The 19,721-nt window shown below is 41.7% G+C and overlaps 4 protein-coding genes across 4 annotated transcripts; 3 read left to right on the forward strand and 1 right to left on the reverse strand.

Moving 5' to 3' along the window:
• Positions 1-987: 987 nt before the first annotated feature.
• On the forward strand, positions 988-6,405 carry coro1cb (coronin, actin binding protein, 1Cb). Its single transcript, XM_070924199.1, has 10 exons — positions 988-1,185; positions 2,434-2,556; positions 3,137-3,266; positions 3,487-3,668; positions 3,809-3,928; positions 4,275-4,379; positions 4,468-4,613; positions 5,135-5,192; positions 5,360-5,608; positions 6,055-6,405. The coding sequence occupies exons 1-10, from the start codon at positions 988-990 to the stop codon at positions 6,172-6,174; spliced, it is 1,431 nt and encodes a 476-aa protein (XP_070780300.1). The 3' UTR covers positions 6,175-6,405.
• A 3,062-nt stretch (positions 6,406-9,467) lies between these two features.
• selplg (selectin P ligand) lies at positions 9,468-10,844 on the forward strand. Its single transcript, XM_070925092.1, has one exon. The coding sequence runs from the start codon at positions 9,468-9,470 to the stop codon at positions 10,830-10,832; it is 1,365 nt and encodes a 454-aa protein (XP_070781193.1). The 3' UTR covers positions 10,833-10,844.
• A 3,761-nt stretch (positions 10,845-14,605) lies between these two features.
• tmem119b (transmembrane protein 119b) lies at positions 14,606-16,166 on the forward strand. The gene has a single exon (XM_070924346.1). The coding sequence runs from the start codon at positions 14,606-14,608 to the stop codon at positions 15,449-15,451; it is 846 nt and encodes a 281-aa protein (XP_070780447.1). The 3' UTR covers positions 15,452-16,166.
• Positions 16,167-18,999, reverse strand: iscub (iron-sulfur cluster assembly enzyme b). Its single transcript, XM_070924347.1, has 5 exons — positions 18,882-18,999; positions 17,453-17,566; positions 17,057-17,167; positions 16,839-16,917; positions 16,167-16,750 (listed from the first exon to the last, which is right to left on the reverse strand). The coding sequence occupies exons 1-5, from the start codon at positions 18,981-18,983 to the stop codon at positions 16,659-16,661; spliced, it is 498 nt and encodes a 165-aa protein (XP_070780448.1). The 5' UTR covers positions 18,984-18,999; the 3' UTR covers positions 16,167-16,658.
• Between the last annotated feature and the right edge of the window lie 722 nt (positions 19,000-19,721).

Raw genomic sequence — 19,721 nt, forward strand, 5'->3', positions numbered from 1 at the left:
TTTTCATGTTTTGGCTGCAAATCAGATCGAACCATTTCCAAAGTTGTCAAAATGCCAGCAGTGGAATCTGCTGTGAAAACAATGGTCTGCTCCTCATGAATGACTTCTCTTGAGGCTGGAGGCAGAAATGAGAGTTTAAAGGAGAAACACGAAAAGGTGAATGTGCTTGAGGGTGCACTGAGCCCACGATGTGATCATTAAATGTGGATCAACAATCAAGATCATTTCCAGAATCGTGGAGCAGCAGCAGGCCATCTGTGGTGTGATCGCAGGAGACAATGTGGTAAAAATAAAACATCACTGCAGACATTTTTCACTAAGACCTTTTTGCTGCATCCACATCAGTAATCCCTAAAATATCTTCCCCCATTTACACAAGAAATTATGCTATTCTTAAGTAATTAAACATTCCCTGTAGAAAGATAAGAATTAGCTCGCTTTTCAGATACCAAGAAAAGTTGCCTGACTGTGATTTTTGCTGTATAACAGAAACTACTGGGCTGCAGATTTGTGTTCTGCAGTGGAGCTAATTTAACTTTGTGAGGCGTCATCAGGTAGCCTAAATATTGATGGCCGCTAAAACTTTTTGCTCTCATCTACAGTACATTGAGCATAAGTGCCCTCCAGTTTAAATGACATCCATACACTATAAAATCTTGAAATTGAATTTTTTTTTTTACTAGTCTCGCATAAGTCTGGAAAATGACACTGAGATGAGGAGGAAAATACAGCTGGAGAAAAAATGTTTGCCCGTAGGTATGCACAGGAACAAGCTCAGCCACAGTTAACAAGCATAATCTCAGATCAGACATACTGTGCTGGCAGTAAACCAAACTAACCCCAAGGTTAGAAGGATGCTCATTTTCAGATTTTAAGACATCAGTTTCTGTGGGAAAATGGCACCTTTTTTTTAATTTGGCACATTTTGGGCAAAACACTCACACTTACTAACTCCGACTCACTGCCCTCTTATTTCTCTGTGCAGATATGTTGCGGCGAGTTGTGCGACAGAGCAAGTTCCGCCATGTCTTCGGTCAGGCCGTGAGGAACGACCAGTGCTACGATGACATCCGCGTGTCCAGGGTCACATGGGACAGCTCCTTCTGTGCTGTCAACCCCAAATTTGTTGCCATCATCATCGATGCCAGTGGGGGAGGAGCCTTTCTGGTCCTTCCTCTACAGAAGGTGAGGGACGTTATGCCGCACCTCCCCGCTTCCATCATGGGTTTAGAATTTAAATACACTTTAAATACTGTATAGTTCAGTTGACATGTATAAGTCTTTATAGCATGATTTAAAGCAGCACTCTTCAATTCTGCTCCTCAAGGGCTGGTGTACTGCAGGTGTTTTGTTCTGATCTGTTCAAATCCTTCACATAGAGGCTTAAACTATCAGGTAGGAACTAGGGTTGGGCGAAGTCTACCGAAAAGTAGAAGCTTTCCACGGGGGGGCTTTTAAATCACAATGGTAGAGGACTCAGTGGTCGATGACTGTTAGCCGTCGGCAATAGATGATGCCCAACCCTAGTAGGAATAAATAACTGCATGACACTGGCAACTGAAGACCAAAATTGGACACAGAGGGTGTAAAGCATACCCAGAGATTCAGAGCATGTAGCAAATCAATCCTATAGGCTTGTTCTCTGTCAGCAGACCTTCAGCACACTGCTGCTGTGACCCCGTCCTGCTGTTCCCCGAGGCTCCTATCTATAGTACAAACCACAGATAATCAATGTTTAAATCTGCCTCATAGTAAAGGAATCCAGTGTGTATCCTGTTACAGTTGAACACTCACTGAACACATGATACTCACAGAGGGGATTGACATCATTGTCGGCCACTGAGTTAATTGATTGATATCTGTATAATGTCCTGCCCTAGGAGAAGCTGCTAAAGCTTTGGGATATTCAGGTAGAACGGATAAGGTCACAACAGTAGAAATGTTACACTGTGTTCTCACATTGAAATTATTTTTTGGGGTCATAACAGGCCCAGAGGGTCAAACTTATTCCTTTTCATCTCACAGTCGACCTCCGCACATGAATTCAATCTTTGGGAAATACTGGTTGACACGTCCTGGCCCTGGTTTTGTTTTAGAGTCAAATGATTGATATTAAATAAATCACCTTCAGTTGACTTCTGATTGTAATTTTAAACCAATTTATAATTATTGTTCAAGCTCTCTGTGTCAATTGCTTGTTGTTTAGCCCAGCATGAGGACAGATGTGTGATACAGTTGATGGTCATAGAAGAGTCAATAACTGTCGTGCAGTCATGCAAATGTCTGAATATAACATCTACAAAACACAGGGTAGTTAAATTAGCCCTGTTCGTCTGCCATTTTCATATCTCTCTGACAGATATCAGCTCACAGGACGTTATTGCTCCTCTGCAGCTTGCACTCTTTGTAACAAAGTTGTCTTCTGTCTCCTAGTCTGGCCGTATAGACAAGGTCTACCCTACAGTATGTGGTCACACAGGCCCAGTGTTGGACATCGACTGGTGTCCTCACAATGACCTCGTCATTGCCAGCGGCTCGGAGGACTGCACAGTCATGGTAAGGACGCGGTTAATCTCGCAAAAGAATCACATGAGCTTTGAGTTTTTTTCCAGGTTTCATTATGTTTGTGTTTTAACAGAGTAGCAATTATAAGTACATATATAACCAGTCACACTAACAATTACCCTACAACTTCTGATACCTTTATTTTTTTGTTGCATTATCTGATGGAAGGGAACAATCCATTATTTACTTAGAATGACTTACTGTAAGGAACAAAATTGTTGACAAATTTTAAAGGTGAGGGCGAATATGGGATAGGGCAAAAGAGCACTAACAATATAGCATATAATATGCTGTAATACACATTAACATACTGCCTTTTTGTATCTTATAATGTTACATTTTGTCGAGTTTAATATGTTTTCAGTACGCCTTGAGGCTGTAGTTTGTGGTGTCTTTTAGTGCTGTTTCCCAGTGTTTGGAAAAGATCACCATATTATTTTGGCTTGAGTTTTCCTGTGCATGTCCACTGTCAAACTTCACACGTCTAGTAAGACAAAGTAATACTGTCTTTTTCTCTGTAGCTCCTGATTTTCTGTGTCTGGTATTCAACTGTTTTGTTTTTCTGATTCAGGTTTGGCAGATCCCTGAGAACGGGCTGGAGACCCCCCTTTCAGAGCCTGTAGTCGTGTTAGAGGGCCACTCTAAGAGGGTCGGCATCGTGTCCTGGCATCCCACCGCTCGCAACGTTCTCCTCAGTGCAGGTAACCTTTGACTCCTGTGGTGTGCCCCGCGCCCTCAAACTGAAGTATCTGATTATGTATCTCCTGCCGTTTGTCCTCTGTGCACAGCTGAACTCCAAATCTGACCAGTTATCTCACAGGTTGCCTTCTGTCGTGCTGCTTTGCTTGACGTAAAGTGCTTAAAATAAACTTGGAGTCGGAGGTGTGTGTAGTCAGGCTGTGCTGCGTGTGTCCAATTTAGGGTGCGACAACCAGATCATCATTTGGAATGTGGGCACGGGAGAGGCCATGATCAACCTGGAGGACATGCACCCTGATGTTATCTTTAGTGTCAGCTGGAGCCGCAATGGCAGCCTCCTCTGCACCGCCTGCAAGGACAAGAAGGTCCGCGTCATCGACCCTCGTAAAAAAAAGGTTGTTGCGGTAAGTGGAAACGCTGCAGGGGATTTGGAGCTAGGATGCTTCTCGCGTGGAATAACCTTTCCCAGAATCACCCACCAAACTGTTGACTTGAAGCGTACAAACACTGCGACCCGATCTGACAAGTGTGTTTCTGTTTTCAGGAGAAGGACAAAGCTCACGAGGGAGCTCGACCAATGAGAGCCATCTTTTTAGCGGACGGAAACATTTTCACCACTGGATTTAGCCGCATGAGCGAGCGCCAGCTAGCCCTGTGGAAAACTGTACGTCACCGGAGTGAATCTCATTCAACCCATAACACACTGATACGTACACATATACACTGCTGTCTATATGACACGTGGAGGGTATAAGTCCAAAAATTGTCAGTGGTTTCCATCAGTTTCTCCTGTGCTGCCTGAATGTGAAATGAGGATTATATTTTTCAAATCAAATTTTCATTTTCAGTACACTTCAGCTCCAGCTGGGGGCGTTAAATTCCAAGAGTAGCATTAACGCAGTGATTGCACTTTTCCAGATCTAATTAACAGGAGTCATGTTTTATGAAGGCTTTGATTTGGGTCTTCCACACTTTAGTATCCCTCTAAATACTGAATTTCGTGTTTCCAGGAAAACATGGATGAGCCGATATGTGTTCAAGAGATGGACTCCAGTAATGGGATTCTGTTGCCCTTCTATGACCCCGACACCAACATAGTCTACCTGTGTGGAAAGGTGAGCAGCCTTCTGATTCCGATTTTGTTTCCCATTTATAATAATTCAATCCACAAACGGACTTTGAGCTGTGACTGTGTGTCCGCAGGGCGACAGCAGCATTCGGTACTTTGAGATCACTGACGAGGCACCGTTTGTTCACTACCTCAACACCTTTTCCACCAAGGAGCCCCAGAGAGGCATGGGGTACATGCCCAAAAGAGGCCTGGATGTCAACAAATGTGAAATCGCAAGGTAGTGAAGCAATTATGTTTTTGTTTCGTTTTTTTCTTGTGTTTAGTCAGTTTGTGCTCCATATATGTTTATTACATATATAAATGTCAGACATATATCCTTTGTCTGACCAACAGTTCAAAACCCAAAGATGTTCAGTTTGGTATCATTGAAGAATATTAAAACCAAATATTCACATTTTAGAAGCTGGAACCAGAGAATTGTGGGCAAAAATATATCTATTATCAAAATTGTAGCTTATTAATATTCTCTCAATCGACTAATCGATTAATCAACTGACTGTTTAAGCTGTGTACATTATCAAGTTTAAAAACAACACCATGGTTAAACAACTATAATAAATAATAAATTAGATAAATTATCAGATTTCTTTTAAACAAACTGATGAACTTTACTAATATATAAATGTAAGTAATTGAATAGCCAATGTCTTCGTTTGTGATAGATATTAAGTTGAAATTAATATAATAAGTACTTACTGTGTGATATTAATGATATTATTATATTAATCCTCTCTGTAGGTTTTACAAATTACATGAGAGAAAGTGTGAACCAATCATCATGACGGTCCCACGTAAGGTAAGTCTGTTTATATCAAGTAATAAATATGCTGCTTTATAGATGTCCATCCACAGCTTTCTGCATGTTGCCCTGTGTCCTCTCCTCCTGACATGTCCTGTGTCCTCTCCTCCTGACATGTCCTGTGTCCTCTCCTCCCGACATGTCCTGTGTTTCCACCTGCCCAGTCGGATCTGTTCCAGGACGACCTGTATCCCGACACAGCCGGCCCCGATCCCGCCCTGGAGGCAGAGGAGTGGTTCGCCGGGAAGAACGGAGGGCCCATCCTGATCTCGCTCAAAGACGGCTACGTCTCCACGAAGAACCGGGATCTGAAAGTGGTCAAGACAAACGTCCTGGAGACCAAGCCAGCCACAAAAGCAGAAAGCATCTCAACTTCTTCTGTCCAGAAGCGGGCTTCTCCACAGCCCTCAGTAGTAAGTGTTGAACGTATAAACATGTCATATTTCCCAGTATTTGTCCTTTTTAACTGCTGATTTTTGTTTAGATTACTTTTCTTATTATAACTAGTCCCTTAAAACAGATTTTTGTTTCTTCTGAGACAAAAGTGCAGCGCATTTCAAATTCGCACACTGAACTTGTTGCTGACGTTTGCACTCCCCCATTCACAGTAATTATTATGGTTGGAACAATTCACGTAAAGTTATGGATCAGCACATACTTTGGTATTTGGGTCATGATTCAGTGGAACAGCAAGGGAAAATGTTAACTGCTGGAGGCTTCATTGCCTCCAATCCCTTCTCATTTTGCCAGGAAATTTTGTTTTGCAGTGGAACCAAAATCTATTGTAAACAGTCCTGGAGAGTCAAACGAGGTGTGTAAAGAACTTGGTCGCACTGACTTTCTTTCCGCTTTTGAACAGAAAATAGAAGATAAACTGGAAGAGGTGCTCCGAGAGTTCAAGTCACTCAGGGACCGTGTCATCCTCCAAGACCGTCGAATCGCCAGACTGGAAGAGCAGGTTGCCAAGGTTGCCATGTAAAGGCGCGGCCCCTTCCCAAGACCGTTTGTTGTCTTGGAGAGAATCTTGGAGAATGGAGGTCAGCCAACGGCCAAACTCTCAAGATTCGGCTTCATTGAGCTTGGCGTCGTCCCTGTGATGAGACCAGGCCTACATTCCAAGATGAACTTTATTTTTTCCTCATCAAGTCTCCAGTTTCACACTTCCACCCCCCTGACACACACAGAGAAAAGGAAAAACTCTCGCAGCTCATGTACACATTTGAAGAAAAGACATTTTTTGTTGAAGGAAAAGTCTTAACTTTTTTTTTTGTTTTGTTTTCAATTTGTGGTAAAACATTCTTATGTGAAGTTTGTACTTACTACTCAAACTGTATGTAGCATCAGTATTTCCATTGTTATTTTTTGTGTTGCCAAATATGAATCGTGTGCGGTTTCATGCACTGCTTTTACATTTATTTTCTCTCCTGTTACATTCCAGTCACAACCTGATAGATTGACTTAGTCGAGCTGGATTTTTTAAACAATAGCTGTTGAACTTTCGTCCTCCCACCAGTTTGCTCATTGATAACCATCAGATTTATGAATGTGGAAGAATTCCCAAATTCTTCTTTTTGTTCCTGGTCTTCTGGGCTTGAAATTTAACATTGGGTTTTATTGGGGAGGGGGGGGTGGGGGATTGCATCTCTCTGGTGTAAATGTTGTGCAAATGTAGTGGTGCCTCTTGTCACTGTTAAGGGTCAAACTAAAGTCGCCCTCTCCAGTGCATATTTGGTGTTGGGAAGGGACCATTCACCGAGCTTGTGTTTCACTGAACCCCTGACAAACAGTTCTGTGCACATAATAAAGATTTTACACATGAAAACTTCTATTTTCTTTCCCTTTCTTTATATATGTTTTTTGGCTTCTATCAATCTCTATCCCTGCAGGTCGAGTGTGGAGCTCACTGTGTGTCAGTGGGAGCGTTATATTTACTCAATTTCACTTGAAATCTCAGTTGGCATGTAGTGCCAAGAAGGAGATCTTATGACTGCTGTGTGGTGGAATGTATTAAAATACTGCACCAAAGTACAATTTTGAGGTACTTTACTGGAGTATTTCCATTTTATGCTACTTTACACTTCTACACTACATTTCAGAGGGAAGGGTTTTACTGACAGCTGAAGTTACTTTGCAGATTAATATTTCATATACATACAAAATGTGATTGTTATGAACACTATCCAGGATGGTCGTTGCAGAGGAGGGAGAGTACCGGTTGTACTTCAGATCAAATATGAAAGAACTCAATCTAAGGCTGCAACTAACAATTGTTAGTCCACAGGCAATGTTTTTGATTAATTGGCTGATAAACTAGAAAATATATTCAATATACTATTATAGCTGACAAAAAACAGCAGATATCCAGACTGGAGGAGCTGGAACCAGTGAATTTGCTTCCAAAATGATTTATAAGATTAATGCTTCATTTTCTGTCAGTTGACTAATCAATTAATTGACTAATTGTTTCAGCATCAAGCCAACCTCTGTCCCAACCTCCACCAAAGCCTGAACACCTCCTCAATTAGCTGTTACTTCTTTTCCTGCCTGAAGGTGGTGCTAAAGCAGCAGTCATGAGGTCATTAAGATGTTGATGGAATAACAGTGACTGCACTGCTGTGACAAATACATGTTTGATTTTAGTGTAAGGTCTTTTTCTGTTTTTATTAGATACCCATTTTAATTCATTTCACATAAAGGGAATTTCTTCTTCACATTCTCAGATTTTCTTTGCTTTTTTTAAATGAAATATAGGATAATTTTACCTGTTTGGGCCGCAAACAGTTTAAATTGTACCATGTGAAATGTTTAAAGAGGCAATCTTTCTTTGGTGGAACTGCTAACAACTGCTCATAGACATCTTAACTGCTTTTTTGTAAAGCTACATCACAACATGATGGTCTATATTTCCCAGTGTCCGTGTATTTTTCTCTTTTTCACAGCATGGCAACATTCAAAACTCAACAGTTTTTTATAACCACGTCTCAGTATGACTCATCAGTACAGGAAGTGACAGTTATGATTTCCACGCTTGAAGAACATTTCTGTTTCCTCACAGAGTAAAAAGGCCAAGTTTCATATGTCTCCAACGCCAGGGCACCAGATCAGGCATCAAACGGCCACACTTCAAATCCATTGATTACATGGACTTTCTGATTGATTACAAGGACTTTCAGCTTGTTTTATTTCTGCATGTATTACACACTCAGTGTCGCTGTGGTCAGTGCCTTTAAGTTCCTGAGTTACTGCCTTTTACCCACATGACACACAGCTTTAAATCTTAGAACAGAAGTGTGACAGAAAGAAGTGGACATGTGAGAAACGTCTGTTTACAGAACTAAGTACTTCCTGCTACTTTATTTTAGAGCAATAGTCCGAACAACAAGCATGCTCCGCACTGCAGCACCTGAGCTCTCCTCAACTTTCCATCAGTGAGGTAAGACACATCTTCTGCCGATGAAAAGATATAAGATCTTAAACTGGCTATTGGAAATTAAAAGAAGCATCTGATAAACTGTACTTCCTGGTTGATGCAAACTATATAAAGCTGTGGGTTTCTGAGGGAAGTGTCCGTCTGTATCTGGCTTTTCTGAAAATGATATATCGTGCTGGTTTTAAAAAAAAAAGTGTGAACATTTCCTGTTTCTTCTATCAAGCAGTGCTGCTACAGTCAGTGCACCGAATATGTTCTCCCAGAGAGGCTGAAATGAGCTGAACTCAGTTTTTAGCAGATTTTTATCTTCACATCCATCCCTCTGCTTCACCAGCAGCAAGGTAAACCACTGACGGGTGTCTCTGTGGACACATTTAAAGTCTTCTTTTCTGGTTAAATGTTGCTGGTTTTGGGATCTTTTGTGTCCCTTTATGTAATGGTATTGGATAAAGTTTACTTCTTGCTCTCTAAAAATGTTATGCACTAAGGAGGTTGATTTATCTACGTTGTTGACTTCCTACTTTAAATCCCTGTTGTATTCTTAACTTTGACAACATTTCAAAAATTATAGAATGTCTGATTTTGAATCCTTTGCTGCACTTTAAACATTTCTCCTGCTCGTGTAGACTGCCTGTAAGAAAGTTTCAGTGTTTGTTCCTGTGGAAATGTAGCAATAGATGTGGTGAAAGACGGGTGACTGTTTCATCATAAGTCGAGCAGAGACTAACAGATACATGGCACATTGATTTCCCTTCTGTGTGCGTGTCTTTTAACTACAACAACTGTTTAATAGTTTTCTATAATTTGAATCTTTTCTGTCATTTCAGATATTTTAAACAACAATGACGCGACTCAGCATGAAGACATATCTGGCTCTGCTATGGGGAATATCTGTCTGGTTTTCTATGGAGTCCATGAGCGCTTCCATCCCAGAAACCACCACCGTTAACTCGGCTGCTGAACCCAGCAGGACAACCAAGCAGCTGATCAGTCCACATGTAGCTCATAATGAAACAGAGACACACCCAACTCACAAACCTGCAGACATTAGTGCCGCTGCAACAGCGGAGACCACATTGTCACCCACAGTGGAAACGGAAGAGAAGATCGTCACTGACAGAAGTTTGGTTGCCATGAACACTGTGGCAGCAACGACAAGCATCTCAAGTCCACGATTGCTTCGTACCTCCACAGCAGTGAGCACAGCTGCAGGTGAAGCACAACCTGCCCACAACACAACGGTCACAGAAACAGTCAAATCTACAGAGGATGAGTTCCATCAGCAATCAAGCACCACTTCCACTGATATGACTGCTCTTGTGACAACATCTGCAACGTCTGCAGAATCCTTAGCAACAGCGGCCGTGTCTTCGCCGCAGCCTACGACCACCATTAAGCCTGAAGTTACATCCGAGTTATCTTCCACCACCTTTCTTGCTGATTCCACTCTTCATCCAGTCTTCATCCAGAACCTCACCAGTCCCTCAGCTTCTACCACGACCACAATGACGGCGTACCCTACCTCTGAGTTTGACTCCGCTTCTTTTCCTGTCACAATGAGCGAGACATCCACCACCAGCACTGAGCTTTCATCAATGTCTCAGCCCATTTCTGTGACAAGGACCCACATCTCCACATCACAGTTTCCTGACACAGCAAGGTCGAGCTCTACTGCTGATCCTCCCACTACCTCATTCTCAACCGATTCTGCCATCTCCACCACCGCAGCTGTCTCCACCACCGCAGCTGTCTCCACCAGCCCTGCAGGAACCTTGATCCCTATTGTACCCAAGAGGTCGCTGATCCCAACCACCGAATCAACTCCGGCAACTACAGCAGTGCCTTGTGAAGTCTCAAAGAGTCCCTCCAGCACCGAGGTCCAACCCTGCTCCACCATCGGCGTGATGAAGCACTGCCTCATCGCCATCGCCTCCCTGGCTGCGTTGGCAACCATCTTCATGGTTTCTACCATTATCCTCTGCACCAAGCTGTCAACAAGGAAGTACAAGATCAAGAAACCTCAGCAGGCCACAGAGATGATGTGCATCTCGGCCCTGCTGCCCGAAAGGAATTACACCTACACAAGACAACGCAACCCGGTAACTAACGGAGTCCTGGTGATCCACAGTGGTGGAGACAGCGACGAGGATGGAGGAGACAACCTCACTCTCAGCAGCTTCCTCCCAGAAAATGACCGTTTTGTTTAGATGGAGTTATTATTATTGTCACATACATACATTCATCAGGCCTCAGAGTGGATTGATCTGTCTGATGTCAGTGATGTGGAAACAGTTGCTGTTTTAATAAACTCACGCTTCCTCTTTGGTGCTGATGGTTTGGCTTTGCTGCACGCCCTATTCCTGAGGGGGAAGAGACATACAAATCACAAACGCAAAAAAAAACAGTTGCTGTTTCATGTACATGCACCATATCTGTATCTGGCATTTGGTGAGGTCAGGTCATTAAATGTGTATTTTAGGAAAGACTCTCTGCCTAATTTAACACTTGCCCTCCACGAGAGTTTTAAGTCAGGATGCGGATGATGATCAAAGAATTTATTTTTAAAAAAAACATCCTGAGCTGAGCCCTGATGGTATTTCACTTAGCAACAGGAGGCAGGAAGACTTTTTTTGTCAAGGGATTACTGTTCTTCACAGACACAGTTCAGTTTACAAGTGCTATTCTGGTAGCAGTGAGGCTTAATCGCATGAATGCTGTAATTTGATTCATGGTAAACTTTATGTAACTCTGTTAATGTGGGTGTTTGTGAAGAGATACAGTTTCTGTGTCATCATAATTTATTAAACGAATGTGTTATTTAACAGCTTGGTAATGCTTTATTTTGCAGGTCTGTTATTGCCCAATAATATCTGGAAAGAACATTGGGATTTGGTACTAACTTCAGGGAAAATAAGTTCAGAGACTGTTAGTTAAGTTAGTTGTGTTGAGTTTAAAAGAAGTTGTTGATTTCCAGAGGAACTTCATTGAAAGAACTACTCCATTAAACCCAAGAAAAGATTTATTCAAAAAGTGTCGCATAGCATTTAAATAGTATTGATTATTTGCCGGTTTATCAATTGAACTCATTCTCTGCACATTTCTGCCTGTAATTGGTTCCAACACCTTCTTAGGAAATTATTAGATATTGATTAGACTTTACAGACCCGTAAAATGAAGGGTTACCAAAGTTTCTTGTTCCCTCAAACAGATAGCTGTCCACTCAGAGATTTAATATAAGAACATGTTCTGAGCAATCCAGATGAACTTTGTGCTGTTCAGCATAACAGCTCAAGTGACAAACAGTGAAACTATTCAAGACAAGACGGCTCTGTTTCTTCTATGTTAAAGGTGGAGCTTTGTTCCATCTCCTTGTGTGTCTCTAAATGGTTAATAGTCATAATAAAACTGAGCGCTCTGTGGACTAAGACAGTTCCCTTATTTATGAAAGGCTTTATAAAAGGCTTTTCTTCTACCCCGGACTGGATTTCATATTCACTTCCCTTCCTGCGAAAAGAAAACAGAGCCCTGAATGCTTATTAGGGACTTTTTTTTCACGTTCAGCAATGTGCCACCAAAACAGACACCAGTGACTATCAACAGAGCTGGGACAAATGTAAACCTGGAGGATGCAGGGCTGCATCTCATGCTCCTGATGACCATATAAAGCTAGACTTGTCCAGACTAATCACAAACACAGTAGACTTGCCAAAAATGCATTTGCTCACACATTCACAATCACGTGTAGGCTCACTCATACGCAGTCACACTCTCTCCCCGAAGTGGTCACACACACACCGTGTGAGTTTAATTGCTTGCCTCTGGAGGAAAAAAATCCCCCTTCTCCTGGTTGTTACGGGTGTTGTCCACACAGGAAACATTAACCTCTTCCTGCATTAGCTGGTCACTCTGACAAGCTGCTCTCGGACTCCTTCTGCCCCAGCAGGCCTGCTTTTAGTCATCAGTGTCAGAGGCCGAGGTTACAGGAAAGGCCAGACTGTCAATCAGAGACTCATGGAGAAATATTTCAAAAAAGAGCATATGTTGCTGATGATGATGTTTTAGGGTTGGTTCATGATGTTTTATTCATCTTAAAGTGTTTTCTTTCATCCTGCCAGTGTTGCCTTGCACATCCAGTTAGCCACACAGGAGAGTGGAGGAGAGGTCCCTGCCCCCACAGCACATTATAAACTCCTACCTAACAAGAACAATCTGTGTGCAGGCTGGGGAGCTCAGACACTCTCGGGGAAACTGTAGGGGGAGGAGAACAGTGGAGAGGCAGAAGGAGGGATTTGTCCTCATGGTTAACGACATCTTTTTTTTTTTTGCGCTATCCAGACAAACCTCCAGCCTGAAATCTGAAACTGCAGAAGTGGCGCTGCTCACTGAGCGTTTGCCACTCTTTGCTGTGCTCTCTCTCTTTCTCAGTTCACTTTTTCCAGAGTGGTTTCACTCATCATCCAGCAGAGGCGATTCTAACAGAGACACTTCTTCTGCCACAGTGGATGGTGAGTAAAAGGTTTTGACATTTCATATAGTTTTTCCTCAAATCAGTATTTCTTTTTTTTTTTTGGGTGATGTGACACCATCATGATGCCTTCAGAGCAGCATTCGCCTCAGGAAGTAGGAACACAACTTATTATTAAAAGTCAGAGAGAATATTTTGTGACATTCAAGTGGACCAGAGACAGTCATAGTTCATTTTTGTAACTTTAAAAATCTGCTGAGTGAACTCATTCCATGTGTGTATGTGTGTGCATATGGCCGCCTTATGTGCATATGTTTATGTGTCTGATTGCACAGGCATGTGTGGCGATGTATATTTGGTCTGGGGTGAGTGTGTGATTGATTCTGCAAAAACAAAAACTCCCACCCCCCTTTTCCAGATGAGAGCAGAGTTTCATGTGGCCCAGCTTGCGTACAGATGGAGCAGAATAAGGACATAAGTGTGGGAGCTGCAGCCAGTTGACACACAGACAGAGCAGAGAGATTATTGTGATCCATATAAATAGCAAACTAAGGCAGTGTTTAAGGGGTTGGTTCAGCCAGTTTGGGAAAACAACATATTTTGCAGATAGTTTTGGTTTTATTTGTCCTTATTTAGAAATATGTCTCTGAGAGTTCTCCTGCCACCCCAATACCACAGGGGGTAAGTGGGAAAATAAGCTTTTCCTTAACATTTATAACTCTATACTTTGGGTTTCTGCTACTGTGCAGCATGTGTGTTCAGTAGACTCATTTCATCTGAATGAGTAAAAAGTTCAGGCCGAGCTGGAATAAAGCCAGTACATTCAACTTTGTGGCGAATTAGCAAAGAGTAATGACTGACGAACAGAATTTAATACTGTATACAAAATGATCATACCTAAACTGCTCATTGCACATTCAAATTACATTTAATATGCAGAAACTTGGCTGATAAGCTGCAGAAATATGTAGAGTATACAGTATTGGAGGTTTGATGCAGGTTACATGGATGTTTTCACCAAATGGATCCTTGCCTCTCAACAAGGACCCAGTATGTAACACTATTACAAGTCACAGAGCCAAGCATGTGCTTTGCCAAAACCAGAAGGTCCTTTAACAACACCCTCTGCTGTTCTGAAGGTATTTCCAGAATCCACCAAGAGTATTCTGTCCAACTGGATAAAAGTTTTTTTTAAACTGATAACAAAACCTATTTACAATTTTGTTTTGTCAAATATGTCACTCCCAGCTACCATCTTCAGCGGATGAACTATTTTTTCATCCAGATGTTTAAAAGAGTCTTTGAGGATTCTGGAAATCGTTTCAGAAAAGCGTTAAGTGTTGTTAAAGGACCATCAGAGTTTTTCAATGATCACCAGGTATTTATTTTTCAAAAAAACAGATGCTTAGCTCTGTGACTGAAATGTAATGGAAGTTCATGAGAGGCACAAATTGTCTTCACATATGGCACTGACATTTCAGTTTTATTGTTATTTACAGATCCCGAGGGGGAACGATGCTCCCGATGGCCCTTCACCTGATTGGTCTGTGCGTGGTGTTTTGCATCAGCAGCAGCTCGGCCACACCTCTATCTTTTTACAGTTCTCCAGAGGGAAGTACAGACGAGGAAGATCTCAGTAACTTAACTTCCTTTCGGCCCACCAGCAACTGGTCCTCTGAGTACCAAACCACACCTGTTGGCCCCACCCATGTGAAAACTGACTTTCTGAGTCAGGTTGTGAACTTTCTGGAGGAGAACATGCTCCTCATCATTGTTTCAGCCTCTTTTATCCTTCTTGTCTTCCTTATTGTCTGTGGGGCAATTTTCATGAGCCGCAGGCGCAAAGTCAATGCCTACTACCCTTCCTCCTTCCCCTCAAAAATGTATGTAGACCACAGCGACAAAACCGGAGGCACTAAACCCTTTAATGAAGTGCCAGAAAAGCCTGCTCCTGAGCAGGAAAGTGAGCCAGTGGACTCTCACAAGCAGCTCCAGGCAGACATTATGAGGGCCGCCAGGAGCCTGCGCACCCCAAATAAATGTGTCAATGCTGCAGAGGGAAGTGAACCCGGTCAGAAAGTAGCAGACCACAGTCCTGAGGATGGCTCTAAACTAGATGGCAGCATCCTGGACCAGCAGCTACCAAGTCTCCCTGAGGAAAAGGAGCTGTATGAGCTTCCTGACAGTGAAGCAGCTGCAGCAGCAGGATGCCCTGAGCTGAATCCTCCAGAGCAGCCTCATCCAGAGGAAGAGGATTCACAGGAGCCTTTGACTGGGGGGAGTCTACGCCCCCCCTCTCTGCACATTCACAATGACTCTGCTACACTTCAGCTGATCGCAGGAGAGAAAACTGCCTTCTAACTACTCTGAACACTCTGACCTAAATATATTTTTTTAATGCTTTCAATACACATGTGGCACTTTGTCCAGTGAAGCTTTTCAAAAATGTCAAGGGAAATGCAGAATTTTGCTAAATTTCAATCACAAGTGTTTTTTGCAATATATTATGTTTATATTCAGTGCAGCTGTCTGTTGCTTTGCTCTGACTGGATAAATCACTCATGCCATATTATAAACATGTCTTAGGGTGTAACATCATTAACATCTGGTACACAACTTATTTCTTTTTATGGAGATATCTTCAGTGTCACTTACTGTGTGTTCAATTCATTAAAATTTCCTGCATAGGGGCCACCTCAGTTAACATTGTGTGGTATGGTCCTTAACAGAGTATTGACAATGCTTTACATATCAATATTTGAATGTTTTTGAATGTTTAAGATTAGTCAAGAATAGAAAACCACTGCCTGAGAACAGTTTTGATTTACATGCAATCATTCAGATTATCAGCAGACCCCCTCAGTTACTGATCTTTTTCAGTAGCAGACGCCAGGTCTATGATGATGACAGTGTGCATGTAAATTACTGAAATGTTTTACACGGACACTTTGATCCGAGCATCATTAATGAAATGAGTTACACCTGTGTGTTCCATTTATGACAGGTCAAAATGTCTGACATGAAAAGGGTGTAATATTCAGGCTGCTCAGAGTAATAAATTGCACTCGAAACAAAATATGATTCAGGATATTTTTATTGCGGACTGTCAAGGAAGCATTACTAAATAATTATAAATAACACTTCAAACCAATGGACCCTTTCATTGTTTTCAAGCCACTTTGCATATCAAAAGGTCAGTGCCTGGGGGTGCAGATAGGATACAGGGGTTAGCTATAATCAACATTTGCATCCCACCATCAAAATAAACACAATCTCAAAAATAAGGCTCAACTTTGTACCAACCGCCCAAACAGTGTTTAAATTGTGCGTTTACGTGACAGGCTAAAAAGGTACAGTATACAGGGTTAGAGGACCACAGACTAATACAGAGGGCCTTGTGTAACACTGCTACAGACGGCTGACAATGGTGTACTTGTCATCAACATATTAGGTGTGCCTCATCAACACTGCAGGAAAGTTAGGTGGTGATGCTGGACTACCGCTATTTCTCTTCTTGGCAGCATAAAGCAAACAGTAGGGGCCAGCTCAGAGAGAGAGAATCCTCCGTTTAATTGTTGGCCCGGACTGCCTCCTGGTGGTCGTCCTGTTGCTTGAGGCGATAGTCAGCCAGTGCAGCCTTGATAGCATCCTCCGCAAGCACTGAGGAGAAACAATTAGAGGTAAAATATACATATATGTATGTAAGTTTGGTAAAAAAAAAGATTAGAAAAATGCACTGAAAACTTACTAGAGCAGTGAAGTTTAACCGGTGGAAGACTGAGCTCTTTGGCAATGTCAGTGTTCCTTATCATCAAAGCTTCATCCACCTGTCAAAGAAAAGCACATAGCTTCAGTAACCACAAAACCCTTTCCAGTCAACGATGAAACATGAGCAGAGCAGGATAAATAAGAATATGAAAAGCAATACATAACACACTCCAAGATGTCTGTAATGTATTCACTCACAGATTTGCCCTTCACCCACTCGGTTGCCAAAGAGCTGGAGGCAATAGCAGAGCCACAGCCAAAAGTTTTGAACCTGGCATCCACAATCTTCCCCTCGTCGTCCACCTCAATCTGTCAAAAAGAGTTTTTAAAGTTTTACTCAAACTACCAGTGGCCATTTCATTTTCAACCAGTGCATTAAAATAACTGTTCCTGCAACTGTTCATGTAAATTGCATGCTGCGTTTTCCCTAAAAAATAAAGGGGAAATGCTTTATAGCAATAAACAAAATCATTTAAGACTGAGCACCATCTACATGGTAAAACAAGAATGTGATGCATCAGTGCTTTTACCAGTCTTAATGGATCTGTGTATACAAAAGGGTGTAATCAATCCATGCTTAGGGACAAACATTACCTGCAGCTTCATTACATCTCCACAGGCTGGAGCGCCCACCAAGCCGGTCCCGACATTCTTGGACTGTTTGTCCAAGGATCCCACATTTCTTGGGTTCTCATAGTGATCCACCACCTTCAGACAGAAAAGAAAGGAAACACTGTGTTGGTGTAAAACAACAGTGGCATCCTGGGAGACTTTTTGTATCAGAAAAATTATGTCTAGACGTCTTGAATGTCACTGTTAAACAACTGCAAGATTTCACCATTACGTAAGGGACATTGAAATAAGCAGATTAGGACCGGATTTCATTGTCAACTATACCAACTCCTACATCCTGCCCTCCTCCCCCTACTTTCTGCTGAGTCACTCTGACCCAGACAATATGAAGTGAGCTTTTATCACCTAAAAAAGGACTAATACATAAAATTACATGTGATTTGAAATTATAGTATGTTTGTGTTTATTTTGTTCTCAAAATTGAGTTATTACCACATAATTATGATCTCTCAGCTTTTAAACTAATTATATGGTGTAGAATAGAATTAGTTAAAATCTTGCAGCTTTTTAAAAGGAACTTTTTGGTGTAGATCTCCAAAGGAAAGCAGATACATAACTGTTTTGCCAGATGCAATGCCAGATTCAAAGCCAGGCTCATCAGTAAATAGCCCATGGCTAGTACGTCACAGCCAAAAAAAACTTAAATAAATAAAAAGGTATGTTCAGTTTTAAGTCACTCAAACATTAAGAGAGCGCAAACAATCTCTGTTTACCAGCATTGACCTGAATGTATCTTTGATTCAGACTGTCACATAACGGTGTCTCCATGTTGCATCAGACAGTCACATCACTCAGTGAAACTCAACCTGAACATCTGAATAGGGCTGTTGTGTGAGATGGTGTAAAGATGCGGCATCCTCAAGAAGATACAATTCTGTGTAGGTGTAACAGAGCTTTAACAGGTTCCTAGCACACTGTGCTCCTTCACCATATTGACAACGCTTAAAGCTTATTAATCGGATGTGATTCAAGTATTAAAGCTGTGGCAGTAGCCAGCTGGGAGGGGAGCAGATTAGTGACGTTATTCTAGTCTTCAATTGGCTAAAATGAAACAAATAATGTCTGTCATCTAATGTTAGTTTACGTGCTAGCGTTGCATAAGTGCGTATTTATCTATTTCTGTCGCACTCCCCTAGATTTACGATATGTAACACTTATGAAAGCAGACTGATGCAACCTGAGGTATTTGTACAGCCAACCATATATAAACTAGCGTATTTTGGTTAACCCTAACTAGCTACCTGCGCCATGTAACCACTGTTATCTACTTGTGATACTCTATGAAATTAGCCAAGGCTTAAGGTAATATTTGTAAACAGCAGCCAAACAGCAGCTAGAAAACTGTGTCGCGTCCTCTTTTAGTAAAGCAATAACAGACTAGGCGTTTTACCTTCTTGTGGTAGCAGCACTGCGTGATAAACTCCGGAGCAGAGAGCCTCCTGGTGAGGAAAGCCAGAGGACTGAGACACTTGTTTGCAACGGTACTCGCCATGTTCACAGTCAAGAGGAATGGCGCAGTTTAAAACAAGACAGCAGCTCTGAGCTTCAAAAAGTCACTCTCAGGGGGGAGGGGCTAATCGAATTACATCTGCGCATGTCCAGTTTACGTAAACCAGCGAATAGCAGAGCCATAGTGGAGAGTAAACGTCTTTTCATGATACAGTACATTCATGATGACAAACATTTTTTTTCAATGATCAAAATAGTTATCTTTCTGTAGATCAACTAATTGTAAGCTCTAATTTCAAGAAAAGAATACTTTTTAATGGTGATATTGGCTATTATTGGTAGACATTATCCATCCTAATGAGCAGTGGTGGAAAGTAACTAAGTACATTTACTCAAGCACTATTTTGAGGTAGGCTTGTAGTTCCTTTGAGTATTTTATGCTACTTTTTTTTTACCTCTACTCCACCACATTTCAGAGGCAATTGGCAAATATTGTGCTTTTTGCTCAACTGCATTTATTTGATAGCTGCATAGCTGTCAGAGTGGGATTTTACTTAGATAACATATCACCTTTTAAATATGGTGCATTATTATAGATTACACTCCCAGTGGTGGAAAGTCCTGCATTCAAAGTTACACATAAATAAAAATACAAAACAAGAGTACTCTAAAGGTATAATAATTTGAATTAGTTCAAATTAGCTCCACCTTAACCTGGCTGCTATATTTAAAGCTGTATACATGAAGGGATCAGTAATAATAACACAATCACAAGCCATAC

Source organism: Enoplosus armatus, chromosome 18 (assembly GCF_043641665.1).
Source record: "Enoplosus armatus isolate fEnoArm2 chromosome 18, fEnoArm2.hap1, whole genome shotgun sequence".
Taxonomy (NCBI): domain Eukaryota; kingdom Metazoa; phylum Chordata; class Actinopteri; order Centrarchiformes; family Enoplosidae; genus Enoplosus; species Enoplosus armatus.